The sequence below is a fragment of the Lissotriton helveticus genome, chromosome 7, assembly GCF_964261635.1.
Source record: "Lissotriton helveticus chromosome 7, aLisHel1.1, whole genome shotgun sequence".
NCBI lineage: Eukaryota > Metazoa > Chordata > Amphibia > Caudata > Salamandridae > Lissotriton > Lissotriton helveticus.
The window spans coordinates 1,552,528,543-1,552,546,062 of record NC_136068.1 but is presented as its reverse complement, the minus strand read 5'-3'; the positions used below and the strand labels follow the sequence as shown (position 1 = coordinate 1,552,546,062).

The following is a 17,520-nucleotide window of genomic DNA, read 5'->3' as shown; positions in this document are numbered from 1 at the left end:
TTACTTAACCAAATGTTAATTGTCTTTACTGCACGTATCGTTATGGTGTATGTACACTGCAAAGCCCCTCGTGGCGCTTTAGAAAGCTAGTCTGCTTTTCCTTTTTTTTCCCTTTTTTTCCATCCACAGAATAACAGATCAGCCTCAATTTGGCTTCGTGTGCAGAATTCCTGCGTTTCGCGTTGCACACTAGAATTTCGCTAATGTCTCCCTTCACCCCTTGAGTCATTTTTAGGTCTGGTTTGACAGTGCAGCTGTCTGCAAGAACTATTTTTCCCCCATTCTTTAAAATATACATAACTTGTGCTTTTGCTCTGTCCAGAGCAGTGTTTTTCTTTTACTTCATGTTATGCGCTGTATGGTGGTTCATTTAATCTCTTAGGGAGGGGTTCCATAGAAACGGCAACTGTTTTACACCTCAAAAATAATATAAACCATCACACACTACATTATTCATCTCATAGATGCACTGTATACAGAAAGTAACCAACCTGTGATTCTTAGTTTTGTACTGCTACAGCCTTTAAATGTTTTAGTCAGGACTCAAAGTGCAATCCAGACCTAATGTCTTTGCCAATGCTTGCTTACTGATGCCTTTCAAGAACGTTGCTTGTAAAGCTGGAAGATATTAATCTAAGTTCCTAATTAGTTCGCCAGAATGGAAAACCTCCATAATCCATGTTGGAAGCAGACTTCCCTAAAACGAATTTGAAGGAAGTTGGGAGATTTCTAGACCACCTGCTACCTTGGAGAGGCTGTAAGGGCTGAGGCGGGCCTACCAGACCTGTTGCTCTAGAGAAATGCAAAAGACTCGCTGTAATTATTAGCATCTCTCCATAGCCTGGCGCACAGGGATTGGTTTGGGACTCAAGCGTGATAAATGATGCCTTGAAAGATCAGTAGAATTTGCAGGGTGCCAGATGCTTGTCAGTTTTGTTTGACATTGGAGAGTCTCTGTGTCACCCTCAATGGCCTTCAGCTGCACTGACCTGCCTGGAAATCTCTTGATTCCCCATAGAGCTGATGTCTCACGCGGTACTGACCAAAACACGCAAATGGAACCGAACCAGAAGTCGCCACTAAAGCAAACCGTGCATTTTCATGTTCCTGCTAATTTCTGATACTGTGTTAATTCTCTTCTGTTGCGGATCTTATCACATGATGCTCTCTTTCTGCCATGGTTGTGGCTTTCTTACAGTCCTGATTAGAGGTTCAACATGGAGGGAGTGAAGCCAATTGTGTTTCTTGATGCTTTTTCTCCAGACTGCCACTGAAGCCCGGTCAAAGGGAAGACTTTCACTCTTAGTACCACCAGGCATGAAGCTGAAGCGCCTTCAGCCATAGAACTCTCTTGGGGTGCATTTACCGCTCTGACTTTTTCTTCCTTCGTGGACTGCAGACTCCCATTTTCAACTATAAAATAGGCCTTTTATTTAACCTTATGCGCTGCATTCGGTGACGAAACTCTGGAGAGCAATTCCCTTTGTCTTTGATCCTTTAATGGGCTTAAGCCTCCAATATAGTGTTTTGCAGTTAAATTGGGCTAACAAGTGCAAACAATTTGTGTGCCTGCTATTAGATCCCTCTTCCCCTCTGTAGCACCACAGGCCTCAACCAACAGTTTTGAACCTCAACTTTCACCCCACATCATGTCACTCAGACCTCCACCTCAAAGAACACTTTGCTTAAAAGCACTCGATGGCTTGATACCAGCTTTCACTAGTAAAGAAAGTGAACATGTTTCTTCTAGGAAACAACTTCAGTGCTGCTCTTCATGCTCTTGTAATCTCATATGCATGAACGTGGTAATGCCCCACTTCACGGCTCCTAAACTCCACACCGACTCTAAAGAAGAGCATTCTACGCACTGCAGCACACCTCGCCAAGGGCCTAAGGGCATATGTCCACATCATTACCACACTGGTGAAAATCTACTGGTTCACTTTCCCATCCTGCGCCATCCTAAAATTAACTCAATCATCTACAGTTCTGTCATTACACCACACCCGACAAGCACACCAACTGATGAACCGTGACACTCTTGCAGCCAGGACACTAAGAGTCAGGAGATGAAGAAGGGCAATAAAGATAGAAGCATTGGCAAACCCAATAGATCTGGTGTGGGCCACACAGTTATTTTTGAAACTTTCAGAACCCATCTGTATCCCCACTTTCATAACAACAAGAAGAGGCGCAGCCAAGCCCATTCTTTTTAGGTTTAGCTGTTGGCTGATGAGGGTTGGGCCCCAATACCCTCCTCTTGGGGCAGCGATCACCCAACAAAGCAGTCGCTTCTGTTATATATATATATGCTCTTTCTCTGTAGGCATGCACAGACAGTGCTACTGAGACTCAAGGAGACAGAGCAGCTTGAGAAGATTGTTGGAAGACTGCACTAAGTTACGTGGACATCTCTGCATGCACTTTGAAGCTAGTCGTCTGCTGTTTAGTGACAAAAGTAGATAGATGCAGACACTCAGTTTGTAGGAGCTGTCATTTGGCAAAAGCGCAATGGTCTGGGCTGCCTGACATTCGTGTGAATTATCTTGGCAGTGACCCACTCAATCAAATCATGGACATGTAGATCAGTGGGTAATAACTTAACGTTTAATTCTGTGGGGCTTGCCTCGATGGGGAGCAGGAGGTTGAAATCTAATTACTCGTATTTAATTCATTAATTAATGTGTAACACCTGTCTGTTGTGGTAAAAAATGCCATTGTACGTTAAAGATCAATCGAATCTCTTACATTTTCGGAAACAGCTTGAACCTTGGCTATTTCCTTTATTCGTATCTTCTTATTGAGGTGTGCCCCTGGTTGTTTGACCTAGATGACTGTTTTGATTCCTAGCGCCAAGTCGCCCGCGGGTATTTGCACGCTTTAGAAATTACCATTAAAATTGCATTTAATGTAGATTATGAAGTGTCAACTTTCAAACCATTTGCTGTCACTGTCAATACTATACTAGCGCTCCAAATGCTATTGGCCAAGCCTCCAACAGTTCTTAAATCAGGCCAGTGGTTCTTAAATCCACCAGTGGCACATCTCTTCGGTTTCCTGTTTTCACTCTGAATGTCAAGTTTAGTGAGTTTTACCATATTTTAGAATCACTTCCTGTGGATCCCAGAACCTTCCCTGTTAGGTACCCTTAAAACGTGCTTATTTGTGCTTCCATTTTCAACTTGTGACCGGGTGCTGTTCTCAGTATCCTTAGGATATCAACACCCTCTGCAATATATTCAGCCATTATGATAATCATAATTTGTAAATGCGCCCTTTTGCCATTTCCAGTGTGTCTTACTCACTTCCGGCCTTTGTGGCCGTACCAGGATGTATGATGTCTGCACATTCTGCATAATGAGCAACATCATTATAATTTTGCCTAATTTACTATAATTATGACTTTAAGTCTTCAAAGTGGCCCATGGCTGCACAAAATCCATGGTACGATAGTCCATCACACTGTTTCGCCCACCATGTTAGGAAGGCATCTTTGAGCGTATAAAAAAAGAGCAATGACTATAAGTGACCATCTAAGTGCCTGTCAAAACGTATATATATCTGAGTGCTCTGCTTTGTCTCATGTGATGTGACACACTGTTGCCGTACTCCAGTTTTGTGAGCCACCCTTAAAATTTCTTGTCTTTCTTGGTTCGCAGGTTTTCTTTCTTTGTCATGGTGGGACCGTCATTTTGGCACAAAGTAAGTATTCTTTTCCATAATGTTTATGCATGTATGATGTCTGCTAACCTTGACTTATATGGGAGGTCCATGTATTACAAGTGTTTCCATTAGTAAAGGAGGAAAGGCCATAAAATGAACCTGGACAACTATCTGCCTTATAAAGCTTAGAATGCACATTCTGCATGTTAAGGTCTTACTTCCGAGTTTGTGATGGCTCTGGGCAACCATGGGCAACCATGAAACCTAAGTGTTAGAGTTACCAATTGTGGGCTAGTGGAGGGTAGTTGATCTTCAAGGGCTTGTTTAGAGATTCTGCTCAGAAACCTTTAGAATCAATCTTTGGAGTATTTGTCTGACAGCTTGACGGCCTCTAGTTAGGTGGAACTGAGCGGATCGGGGTAAGATCCTGTTCACAGGTCAGCTGAGCTTTGAGGTCGTGGATAAGGAGTTTTCTTGGAGGCCTGTGGCTTGGTAGAGGGCAGCTGAGAGTAGAGGGCCTGAGTCATTCTTGGTGAGCGTTGGTTTGAGTAGGGGAGCTGATCTTCGAGGGTGTATATAGAATTCCCTCTTCGAAGCGTTTCCTTTAGTGGATGAGAGCTGATGTTTGAGACCATTAGTTGAAATGTTGCTTTGAATCCTGTAGGTTAGCGTAGGATCACTGAAGAGATTACATTTGTAAGCACCCGTTAAGCAACAAGGGCTGATCTGCAGTGGGCCTGGCGAAGATCTTTCTGTGGTCTGATTGTGGTGGCAGAGTGCTGGTCTTAGAGGGCACATGGGTAGGGGTCGTGTCTTGATGCTTGTGGTTTGGTAGAGGAGAGCTGAGTTTCTGGGCATGGATAGTGATCCGAGGTAGAAGCCTATAAATTAGCGGGTGAGAGCAGGCGTTTGAGACCACTAGTCCCACTTTTGCTTGGAAGCCTGTTAATTACTGTAGGGTCACTGAACTTCAAGAACAGGGGTGGGGATCCTACTTGTAAGCAGCAGTTAAGCAGGAAACGATGATCTCCGAAGATGAAGTTAGAGGTTGTGAAGTTTGTAATCTTCACAGAAATTCATCTGCGTATAAAACTTATTGCCCGAAACCTTCTGGAGTGAGATCCCGTGTACAAAAGTATTTTTGCACGTTGCTGTTTATTCCTGTTTATTCGTCCACGCTACTAATTTAACACAGATCACAAAAGACAACTGTACAAATTATGAACAACTCTAATTATATTTTGATTTTTTATGAGCGGATCCTGCACATTCATTCTTTGACTCTTCGGAAGGTCCGTGCGCGCATTAACACATGCAGTCTGCACAGCTTGAAGAGGCGTCAAATGATAGAGTTTGCATTGGGGCAGTAACAAAGGCCATGAATTGTTGCGGTCCTGCAGGTGGGAAGACCTGTTCTTTCTTGAAACGCATCTGTGTTCACCAGCAGCCCACTGGAGATGCATCGAGTGGCGGAGAGGGAGGAAGGATTATTGAGGGACATTTACTTGCATAGTCTGATCATGGGGATCTTGAGAGAGTGCGAAGGCTCGGGACTGTCCAGGATAAGTAGTCACTGTGCACATAGAGCTGTATCAAGAGCTTATCAGTATGATAGGGTGACCGAGAAAACCTGTCCAGTAAGGCGAGCGAACTGGACCTAGAACTAGAAATAGTTCTTGCAGGAGTGAAAGTATTAAGTGATCCAAAAATCTAAATAACTAATACATTGCTGTAGTTCTGCCCAAGAGTCTATCTGCAGAGATGTAGAGTGTGCGAAAGGCAAGTTTGTAGAGTCATTTTATTTTGAGACTCGAGAAACACATACAACTCCTATCCCCGAATAAGTCTTGAATGTAGGAGATTGTGAGACCTCCTGTTGACGTTTGTGGCATGAATATTAATAGGAAGACCTCGTAAAGTATTTTCTGCTAAACCCTATGCCGCAAGCCCATGGGGCCTGATGTGGATTTATTCATCTTTATTAATCTATTGAACTATGGATTTCTATAGACTTTTTGCACTTTACAATATATTCCTCTCACAACCAATTTACACTATTTAAAATAGAGCATTTAAAGAATTGCCGTGAGTATGTATGTATATGTATATATATATATATATATATATATATATATATATATATATATATATATATATAAATTCACTGAAAAAACCATAGGTTATAGACCATATATAGTTAGGAATTAGCATTTAAAAAACCTTATTTTACTCACACAAAACCATTGAAATTCCATATATAGTTAGTTGCACTAACTATATATCGCGCACCCGCAATCCACTGCTGATGATGTCACATATTACATCATTCATGACATGGTCAGTGACATCACTGATGACATCACTGATGACATCACTGATGACATCTCAAATGACATCACTGATGACATCACTGATGACATCTCATTTGACATCAATGACCACATCACTGATGATATCATTCATGTGACAATACAATGCATCTCCTCATATTTTAATATAACCTTTGTTTCACCCAGTGTTAAATACAGAGTATAATTTTTGAAACCATTGACACACCAATACTAGTTACTACATATGTACTCACTGATTCCTACGTCTACACACACATTCACTCATTCACCCATACAAACATTCATACATACAATCACTCATCTTTACAACACTATCATATGCACTCATACACCTATACAGACACTCACACTCTGCCACTCATCCATGGAGTTACTCACACACCTAGTCAGTCCTGTAAAGAATCAATCACACTTCCATTTTCTTGTCTATACAGTTAAACATAGAGCACCTTATATTTTCAAACATATACTAACACATACTTACCTTGTTATACAATCATTGATATAAGTACACATTGATCTGCACAGAGTCACACACCTCCCAGCCAGCCACACACACACTCAGTCTCCCATACAAATACTTGGACAATCAATCAATAACCCATATAGTTACTCATATAGCTATTGATCAACACATGCAACAGTTTACAGAACAATAGACATAATGATGCACAAATTAAGACAGTTTAGTCACTAACCCATGCACTCAGTGAGACACATTTAATCACTCACTCATACAGTCAGTCATGCACCTACTAAATCCTTCATCCAGACACTTCTACATCCACTCATTCTTCAATATGTAAGACATATTTTAACTTTACAGAAACATACAGTCACTGGATGTTGTCATCAGTGATGTCATCAGTGATGTCATTTGAGATGTCATCAGTGATGTCATCAGTGATGTCACTGACCATGTCATGAATGATGTACTATGTGACATCATCAGCAGTGGATTGCGGGTGCGCGATATATAGTTAGTGCAACTAACTATATATGGAATTTCAATGGTTTTGTGTGAGTAAAATAAGGTTTTTTAAATGCTAATTCCTAACTATATATGGTCTATAACCTATGGTTTTTTCAGTGAATTTTCAAGGTTTTGTAAATGCTAATTCCTAACTATATATGGTCTATAACCTATGGGTTTTTCAGTGAATTTCATAGGTTTTTTAATAGCAAATCTTTATAAAAATAATACATTTTAAATCTAATTTTATATTTTATAATTTTTTTTTAATATTATTTTTAGTGCGCTCCCGGGGCGCGGACAGGTGAACGCACGGGTAAGCGCAATCTTGCGGCGCGCCCCGGGGCGCGTACTAATGCGCGTCCCGGAAGCGCTATTGCCGAGAACGAAAACAACATCGTGACGTATCGCGTAGCCGCCACGCCTTGCGTCATAAGACACGTATCGCGTAGCCGCGAGATGCGTCTTATGACGCACCGCGTAAGCGCACCCGGAAGCGCATACGATCGCGCAACGTAAGCGCCCCGATGCGCTTACGATACACGCCCGCGACGCGCCCCGGGGCGCGTAGCGTAAGCGCGTCAAACCATGTGACTTTAAAATAACACTTTTCATTGGTTCAGAACTTTTTTTTTCCAAATTGTGTGAAACCCACCCATTTCTCTCACTATTACTTTGTACTTGGAGAGAGCAAGAGCTGTTGTGTCTACTCTATCTCCTACTTTTCTGATCTCCAGCAATGGCTGCAAGAGAGTCATCCAGCAGTGATTCAGAGGGATTTTTAGATGAGGACCCTCCTCAGCAAAAGAAAAAAACCCATTTCATCTGGAAATTTTACGAAATCCCAGAAGGACAGAAAAAAGTCAACGCTCCCAAAGTAACATGCAAAATATGTGGGAGTAGTTTATCCAGAGGCAATCCTCTGAAAAAATATAGTTTTGGGAATGCTAATTTGATCCGGCATGTGAAAAGAAGACACCCTAACAACTTTGCCAGGGAGAGTGTCAGAGAGCTGGCACGGAATGTACCCACAGATGGCGGCAGCACCTCCACTGGTGGAGCAACACCTTCGGGACCACCCCGTGGAAGAATGGTCCCTAACATTCAGCCGGTGTTTGCGGGCATCAAATTTTTGTGCACAGAGTGTGACGAACTACTCTGCTATGGGGAGCAGAGTGTTGAACTGATTGCCCTAAAGAAACAGCAACACCGCTGCTCTTCCAGTCCCTAAATTTTCAATTTTTTTTGCTCCTGTTGAGCAGTTTTGGAATCCTTGTTTTTGTTTTTCCCTTGAAAAAAATCCAAAAAAAATATAAAATTGTTTTAAAAAGTCTAAAAAAATATAAAACAACAATAACAAAAAAATATATATAAAACAACAAAATGAAAAAAAAAGTTCTTTTCAGAACTACCTCCAATTTTTAAAAAGAAGCTTTATTTTTTTAAAAGTCTGTCATTTTTAATCTCCATGGTACGCTCCCCCGTACGCTCCCCGGTGCGCGTACCGGGCACTCACCCCCGCGAAAATCGAATTTTTTAAAAAAAAAAATTTTTCACCCGCGGGAGCCTTTTATGGCCCCCACATGAAACCTAGGGGGTCAGGGGGTGTGTACCCTGCCCCCTCTTGCTCATTTCCCCCTTTGATTTTTGCCACCTCTTGTGTCTCAATCCTACCGAGACACAAGATGGCGGCCGCTGCGGACTGTTTCGAATGTTTACAGACACCCGAGAACCAATCAGCTTGCCGTGCGCAAGTCGCGTGGCGCGCCTGGAGCGCTCCCCGGTACGCGTACCGGGGAGCGCTCCAGGCGCGGCTCTAGATATATATCTTTTTTTGAACGTTAATTTCTCAAAATCCACTGTAGCACATATATTGAGACCTACAAAAGGCACATCGGGCTACCAGTCCCTACAATTTTGCCAAGTTTCGTGCAAATCCATTCAGCCGTTCGGGCTAAAAGTGAGGCCAACCGCCCTATGGAAAACTCAATGTTAAAAACACGTTTTGGGACCCCCCTTTTTTCTCGGCCCCCCCTTGACGAAACCCCCCCAAATTTTCAGGGGCTGCTCAGAAACAAAATGTTCCATTTTCCTGAAAATTTCAGCCAATTCCGTCTACAAACGCCAAAGTTATTAGACATAGAATTTTCAAAAATCCCATAGGGAAAAAATCCTAACTATATATACCTACTGGCGACCGCCAGTAGGTAATATATATATATATATATATATATATATATATATATGTATATATATATATATATATGTGTGTGTATTTTTATAAATACACACACACACACATACATTCTATCTGAATGCATACAATATTTTACAACAACTCTGAAACCCAGTGCTCGTTGCACCACAACATTTTTGGGGCCTTCAAAATGTGCACTATTCTCGGTGTGGTTAATACTTTATTTACTGGTTCATTCATTCATTTGTGAATGTATTCACTGCTCTTCTGTAACACTTTGTGGAGCTCATGGTGCACCAGGGCACTTTATAAACCGCACCAAAGGTGCTGATGTCGCAATGATGAGTTACATGATTGGACAGACGTGAGAGAGGGAAGCACCCAAAGATGGTAACCATAGCTCAGCATAGCGCCTAAGCGCAAACAATGCACATAGCACACAACTTTTATCTCATATATTGTAACAGCAAATTTGTAGCGGGGATGGGACGCACAAAGGTATGAGAAGGAGAGGGCCGGCGTAAGACAGGTGTTCAGGAACTGCTGCAGTGATAGCCTGAGCAGTGAAGTGCACGTGCCCTGCTTGTGAATCTTGCTCCTTGCACCCTTGGGTTACTTGCACAACATGCTGGAGCGCCCTGGTGCACATCTGCACCACTGCACAAATATTAGTAAATGTGCCCCGCAGGTGTTTGCTGGTGACATTCTGCTTTGTGTTTCTGAACTCGAAGCATCAGTTCCAACATTAATATCTCTTAAAAAATAAAAACTATTTTACAGGAAAAACTGTAGCAGGGCAGTGGCAGCAAAGTGCTTCAAAACAGCAACCTTAAAGAATACATTCACGATTGTAAGGTGTGTGTGGGTGACATGCGTATGTACAGCGACAATATGTACGGCCATGTTACATGTGCGTGCAGCAGTCTCCATTACTATTGGTTAGTCGAGACTTGCAAACATATTAATAATGAACTGATATATTTCCCGCTGAGATGTTTGTTAGTTATAAATGGTGCATGGGGATTTGTATAGTTGAAAATCATGTTAAACTGAAAGAGCTTCGTAGCAAGTTTCTGTTCCCCACAATTCCCAGCACTCAGTTTATCTGCCTCAGAAGGATGAAAGCGGGACAAAAGGGGGTGGTGATTAACGGAGCATCTGAACCAATCAAACATTCACACCCAGTCAACAGATCTGGGTTTAATCCATCACCGTTCTTTAGCCCACTCTGCCACCCCAGTTCAGACATATGCAAATCAGTCTGACCCTGTGCCTCATGGGAACAGTCCAGCCCAAACTGCTAAGCCATGCCTTCCCTGGACCGGAAACAAGCTTCCTAGGACCGGTTTCTGGAATTTCAGCCGTCTTCAGCCCGGCTTGCTTGAATCCAGTGGCAAAGTGAGCAAGGGACTCACGTCTGAGCATACCCTGCCAACTTATGGCGAACAAAGCGGTACAAAAGGGGGTGGTGATGAACGGAGCATCTGAACCAATCAAACACTCACACCCAGTCAACAGATCTGGGTTTAATTCTTCATCGTTCTTTAGCCCACTCTGCCACCCCAGTTCAGACATGGCCATATGCAATCAGTCTGACCCTGTGCCTCATGGGAACAGTCCAGCCCGAACTGCTTAGCCATGCCTTCCCTAGACCGGAAACAAGCTTCCTAGGACCGGTTTCTGGCATTTCAGCCGTCTTCAGCCCGGCTTGCTTGAATCAAGTGGCAAAGTGAGCAAGGGACTCACGTCTGAGCATACCCGTTCATCACCACCCCCTTTTGTACCGCTCAGAAGGATGAAAGGTTGAGCCCAGTGACTGCACGCACATCTCTGTAGCCAGAGCATTACCTGCATTACCTGTTTGCGCACCCTTGTATCGTCAATCCTTTATAAATATACTCGATTTGCACAGGTGTGTATGTACACAGGGCCGGATAGGCCTTTTCTTCCACCGGGCATTTCCCTAGTGGGCTGGAGCCATTGGAGGCCGGATTTGAAAGCCCAGAGCCACTCTTGGTGCCAATGTAACATTCCCGGAGGAGACGAAGGGAACGTGGGGTTTGAGCATTTTGGCCATGGCTCCTTTTCGTTCTCTAGTCTGGCCTTCATCTGGACTACTTACTATACAACGGGCAGATTGCATTTTGGAGATGTGTTCTCTGAAACTAAAACTGTTCTTGTTTTACTCCCCGCAGTCGCCGACTCTCTTAGTATTTATTTGTTGCTAGAGCGGCAGGTCCCCTCCCCTCTTAGCAACTGTCCAGCGGGAGTGACTGGCGTCTTGGGGCCCAGCGCTGTAGCCTGTGGCCAGCAGAATATTCTGTGTGGGGTTGTCATTTGGGTGTAAACCTCTCTGCAGGATGGACCACTTCACGTTTCTCAAATTCTCATACTTTGTCTTAAGTGAATTTGATTGGCGCATTCTCTCTATTTGTAGGGCCTCAAAGTGCTTTTGCAATATGAGCGCCCTTTACTGCTCCGGGACCCTCGTTTATAGGAGTCAAAGAGACCATTTGGACACTGCTTTTGGTGGTGTTTTGTAATGTTTAGAAGCGAGTCATTACATAGCAGCCTGGAGTATTGGAGAAGATCAATGTATTGTTCAACCATGGATTTTAGCTATGCTAGACATGAATAGTCCTCTAGACATGGCCGTTTTCAGATGCATTGTGGTACTGGTAGTCCTAGATTTATAATCAGAAAATCCAAACTGGGAACATGGAAATGTGATTGGGAAGAAACAAGACCACATGAACCACTTATGTTTGACTTGGGTTACTTGGGAACTGTGTCTGATTACATTAGGATGTGGTGTCCCCTAACCGTGGTCCATGCCAGAATGAGGAATGTATGCATTAGAAATGTCAGTGGCAAGCATCAGATGTAACAGACTGGTGGACAGCTGCAGAGCTGATGACCCGGAGAGGGGAGCAGTGCAGTAGCGACCTGGCCCCTCCAGTGGCTTGGCAAGAGTAAATTCCAGATATCTCAAAGGTGGGAGATTTATGGTTTCACACATGAAGCTGGGTTGTTCCTTGGGCCCATGTTTGGTGTCAGTTGCTGGCCAGAAGTGTGATTTGGGTGGGTACATTCAAAATACAACAGTGAATCAAAGTGGAAGTCTCTTACATAGTTTTTTGGTCTGAAAATCTGGCATGGATCCGGCTGTCTTGGACCTTTGTTGCACACCCCTGGCTAAACAGCTACCATGTTTACCCAGTCCCTTAGGCAGGCAGTCTCAGCTTCTTTCTAGAGCCACACACACTTCTCCTGCAAAGGTTGTGTGTACCAGGGCACCAACTCTTAATCGCTCCAGGGCCAATCTAATACACACTGAAAAGAGATGCATGAACAGAGATGGTCAGTGGATAAGTTGTTGGTTTCAAACCCAGTTTCAGTGTTAAAAGGAATTTGCTTGATTGATCCTTGACAAATCACTTTATCTACCTGTGTTACAGTTTAATTGCAAAACTGATAATGCTTTGAAACAAGCTGAACCCATCTTTGTGTTCTCATTTTTGAATAATGTGCTAATATTTCTAATGCCCATTCGGAAATATGATACTAGTTTGGAAGCCAGATTTTTAATTTAAATACGGCTTGCTTCCTTACAAGCCCAAATATACATCCAGTCACATAGTCTGATTTTGAGGACTCATTTTTCCTTTTCAGTTCCATCTGCTCAGTATGTTAATCCTGCTGAAGGTCTCCTTGAAACACTCTGTTTCAGCCATCCGACCCCAACCTTAACCCAACCAAGACAGAATTCCTGTTATTTGCGTAGAACAAGTAAGAAACAGCACAAGCCTGGCTCACTGAGATCAACCTGGAAAGCTTTCACGGAATGTCAAGTCAATTGGATTCACCCTGGACACTAACCGCCTCTTCAATAAACACATTGCCAAAACAACGAAGGTGTCCACCCACTCTCTCATCTAAAGAAAGTGATATCATTGGTGGTTCTCAGCACTCCCTCAGCCAGGATAGCATCAAAATGTAGACCAAGGCCTTTTCCATGTATGTAACCAGGGCCTGGCACTACATCCCTCTATCCATCAGGCCCATCCCACTATTGCTCCAGTTTTGGAAAGTGGTGAAAATGCACCTCTAAAAATCATTACATCACAATGCATTAAGAGTCCACAAACAAGCTATCTCTCCTATCGCTCATTGGCTTTATGCGTGTCTTTACTCTGTCCATCGCTCCACAGCCTATTGGCTAGGGCTGCGCTACAGAAATACCTCATACATACAAAGCACTAAAAAAGATTCTAAATCTCGATTACCAATCGTAATTGTTTTCATCCGTCTGAGAAAATTGATTTGCTCCCATTCGTTTGGGTTGCAGCTGCCCTCTAGTGGCCATATTAGAAACTGTGCTTTAACATTTTAAAAAGTGAAGACTGCAGAATGGTATTTGCATCTCTAAGCAGCAGCATTCTCAGTATCTGTATACCCTCACAGGTAATGAGCCGCGCTTTACAAGTCCAGACTGATTGAAGGTTTATATCTTGTGACCTACATGCCTCTCCAGGGATTCTGCTGTAAAAGCAGTGCGCTATCTTTGTAAAACACAAACCTGGCTGTGACCGACATGTTACCCAATATGCATTGTAGCAAGATATTAACCATCTATTGTATTTATGATAAGTTAAAGATGTTTGTAGACAGCATACAGATCTTTCCAGCAAGTGCTCCGGCCACCCGAGCTACCTGTCCTCCTGCTATACCACAGTACAGCACAGAAAACCCAGTGGAGGAAGGTCCCTCAAATATATTACATCAGTGTGCGGCAGTGCAAGATCTGTGTGCGCTTCAGCCAAGGCTTTGTGAACCAAGCATGCCAGCGCAGCACTTGAGTATATAAATCCCTGGCAATTACCGCTGAAAACCTTTGTTCACAGTGAGAGCGAAAACAGGAGTATTTCACAAATATAGCTCCATTAATAGTCTTGATACAGTTTTGCTATGTAGATACAGATCATCATGACATGATTTGTTTACTCTAGTGGCGCCTGCGCCCCAAGTTTTAAAAAAGAAAGGACTCCGAAGGTAGCACCATATTAAGATTTTATTGAATATTCTCGATTGGAGAATTGCTCATTTGGCGGAGGAATGTTGGGAGACTATACAAGGGTGTATACAGTTAACAAGTTGACCATTACATAACACATTAACATGTTTCTGTACTACCTAACAATTTGTGTCCCTGCTAAGAGGCAGTCTGTAAAATGTGCACATCCAGTACAAACAGACTGTGGCAAAGGGTGTCTCATACAAGTCAAGTGCCGACACCAGATGTGTGAAATGCCTACTTCTTTCACCGGTCCTGGCCATTCTTCCACGGCTGATAACCTTTATCAAGCTCAACTTTGTTACTCAAAAGGTAGGCTTTTGTCCTGATCAGCATGTCCAAGTGATTTTCCTCCTGACTTTTTCTCAATTTAGACTTCATAGTGTTTATGAGGCTGAATCTACAGTGGGGAAAAATAAGTGCAGGTACTCAACCCACTGAACTGTGGACTAGAGGTGGAGCCAGGGGCATATCTAAGGGCATGTAGCGGACACAATCATTTAATGACTCTTCTTTCTCAGTCCTCCTCTTCTAATCATTTTATAACCAGATACATTTTGTACCGGATTTGTACCAGGGAGATCAACCACAGACCATATCCAGAGGGTGATCACGCTGTTCGACATGGCTGAAGTGGCAGGAGACCCTATGGCCTTGATATTGCTAGATTTATTTATTTATTTATTTTTTGCACTTGTAATGCGCACAGATACCCACAAAGGGTTTCCCAGCGCCAGGGCTTAGAGGTCGAAACACAGAGAGCAGCAACTGTCAAGGACCACAATTATTTATTAAAAAGCCAAGTTTTAACGTTTTTCTTAAAGCTGTCGAAAAAGCATTTGATAGGGTCTCCTGGCAGTATCTATGGACAGCCATGTCGAAAAGTGGGATTGGCGACCAGTTTATTAAAGCTGTTCAGGCGATGTATATCACTCCCGAGGCAGTGGTAATGGTTAATGGGGATTTATCAGATACCATCAATGTGACTAGAGGTACGAGGCAGGGTTGTCCCTGCTACCCATTATTATTTGCCATCTTTATTGATCCATTTATTTCAAGGCTAGTATCTAACCACTTAGTTTCACCATTGGCTGTTTTCCTGGGTTGTATTAAGACCTTGGCTTTTGCAGATGACATCGCAATAGTCACCGCCGATCCAGGGGAAACACTAAAACAAATGGAAGAAGAAGCGAAAAAGTTTGGCGATATATCAGGGTATAAATTGAATGAAACCAAAACCCAGATTGTAATCAATAGTCAAATCAAATTTTCTGACGGCAGGGTGGTAGAGAATGCATTATATCTAGGTGTCAATATCACCTCTAATCTAAATAATTTAGTAAGTCTCAATTTGAACCCACTTCTTAAAAAGACTGAGAAAAGCTTAAATAGCCTGCATAACTTATATTTATCGATCATAGGAAGATGTAATCTTATTAAAATGCTATTCTTTCCGAAATTTCTGTACTTCTTTCGGACCATCTGTTTAAATTTCGACCCATCAATATTTAAAGATATGGACCACTGTGCCCTCGGCCTGGTTGCCCCCTCGCTCCCCGCCTGCTGCCTGCCACTTACCTGCTGCCTGCTGCCGATCCATCCCGGCGCCCCAGCCGCCGCAGGGCCGCCCGCCTGATCGCCGATCCAGCCCGGCGCCCCAGCCACCGCAGGGCCGGCCGCCTGGATTTCGCGCCGGTTTTGACGCGACCCCGCCCCCCGCCTACCGATAGGCCCACGCGCTCCCCGCCTCCCGCCTGACCCGCCCTCCAGGATCCCTTCTTAAGGGGACCCCGACCCCACTCTTGCAGCGACCACTGTGCCCTCGGCCTGGTTGCCCCCTCGCTCCCCGCCTGCTGCCTGCCACTTACCTGCTGCCTGCTGCCGATCCATCCCGGCGCCCCAGCCGCCGCAGGGACGCCCGCCTGATCGCCGATCCAGCCCGGCGCCCCAGCCGCCGCAGGGCCGGCCGCCTGGATTTCGCGCCGGTTTTGACGCGACCCCGCCCCCCCGCCTACCGATAGGCCCACGCGCTCCCCGCCTCCCGCCTGACCCGCCCTCCAGGATCCCTTCTTATGACGCCCCCTCAGCGACCGCGCAGCGGACGCGCGCAGCGGGAGCACCGACTGAGCGCCGAAGGTGCGCCAAAGGTAAGCCCGTCTGCGCCCGTCCGCGCCTGGCCCGCGCCCAGCGCCAGGACCCCTGTCCTCCGCAGACCCCAGCCCACCCGCCGGACGTACGACGCCGCCACCCTCATCGCACTCAACGACGGACGAGCCCCGGGATGCTACCGTGCCACCCCGAGACGCACCCACGGACCCTTCATCTGCCAGTCCTGCAAGTTCACCTGCATCCGGACCTGCCTCGCACCAGCACCCGCCAAGACGAACACCAGCACCAACCACCTGAAGTGCATCCTGCTCAACACCCGCTCAGTCCACAGACACGCCATCGAACTCTGGAACCTCATCGACACCACAGCACCAGACGTTGCCTTCCTCACGGAGACCTGGATGAACGCCTCTTCAGCTCCCGACATCGCCATCGCCATCCCAGAGGGCTACAAGATCACCCGGAGGGACCGCACTGCCAACCAGATAGGAGGAGGCATCGCCATCATCCACAGGGACACCATCCGCATCACGACCAGCACAGACGACATCCTGACCACCGCCGAACACCTACACTTCCAGATCCACACCGACCCGAAGACCACCCTCAGAGGCACCCTGATCTACCGACCCCCTGGACCACGCACACGATTCAGCGAGGACATCGCCGACTTCGTCAGCCCGCATGCCCTCCCCTCCGCTGACTACATCCTCCTGGGGGACATCAACTTCCACCTGGAGAACAACAACGACCGCAACACCACCACCCTGCTGGACAACCTCGCCAACCTCGGACTCAAGCAGCTGGTGACCACCCCCACCCACCTCGCCGGACACACACTCGACGCCGTCTTCTCATCCAGCAAAGACATCACCTTCAGCCACGCCACTGGACTCCACTGGACGGACCACAGCTGCGTCCACTTCACCTTCAGAAGAACGACGACCCACCACCACCAGCAACAGGTTGCCCGAAGAAGCTGGAGCAAGATCACAGCCGACCAGCTCGCCGCTGCCCTGAGCCAGCACCCTCCCGCCAGCTCAGTGAACCCCAGCCAGGCCGCCGACAACCTCACGAAGTGGATCAGCAACTGCGCGGACGTACTCGCCCCACTGAAGACCCCGCCCAGCAGACCCGGCAGCAAGAAGGCCCC

The 17,520-nt window shown here is 45.3% G+C and overlaps 1 protein-coding gene across 1 annotated transcript in view; it reads left to right on the top strand.

Annotated features, from left to right (window-relative positions):
- PTPRH (protein tyrosine phosphatase receptor type H) overlaps positions 1-17,520 on the top strand; it is a 779,225-nt gene that overhangs the window by 209,837 nt on the left and 551,868 nt on the right. Inside the window, exon 3 of the mRNA XM_078655031.1 lies at positions 3,660-3,702. Coding sequence (XP_078511157.1) covers positions 3,660-3,702 — 43 coding nt within the window. The remainder of the gene's footprint in view (positions 1-3,659; positions 3,703-17,520) is intronic.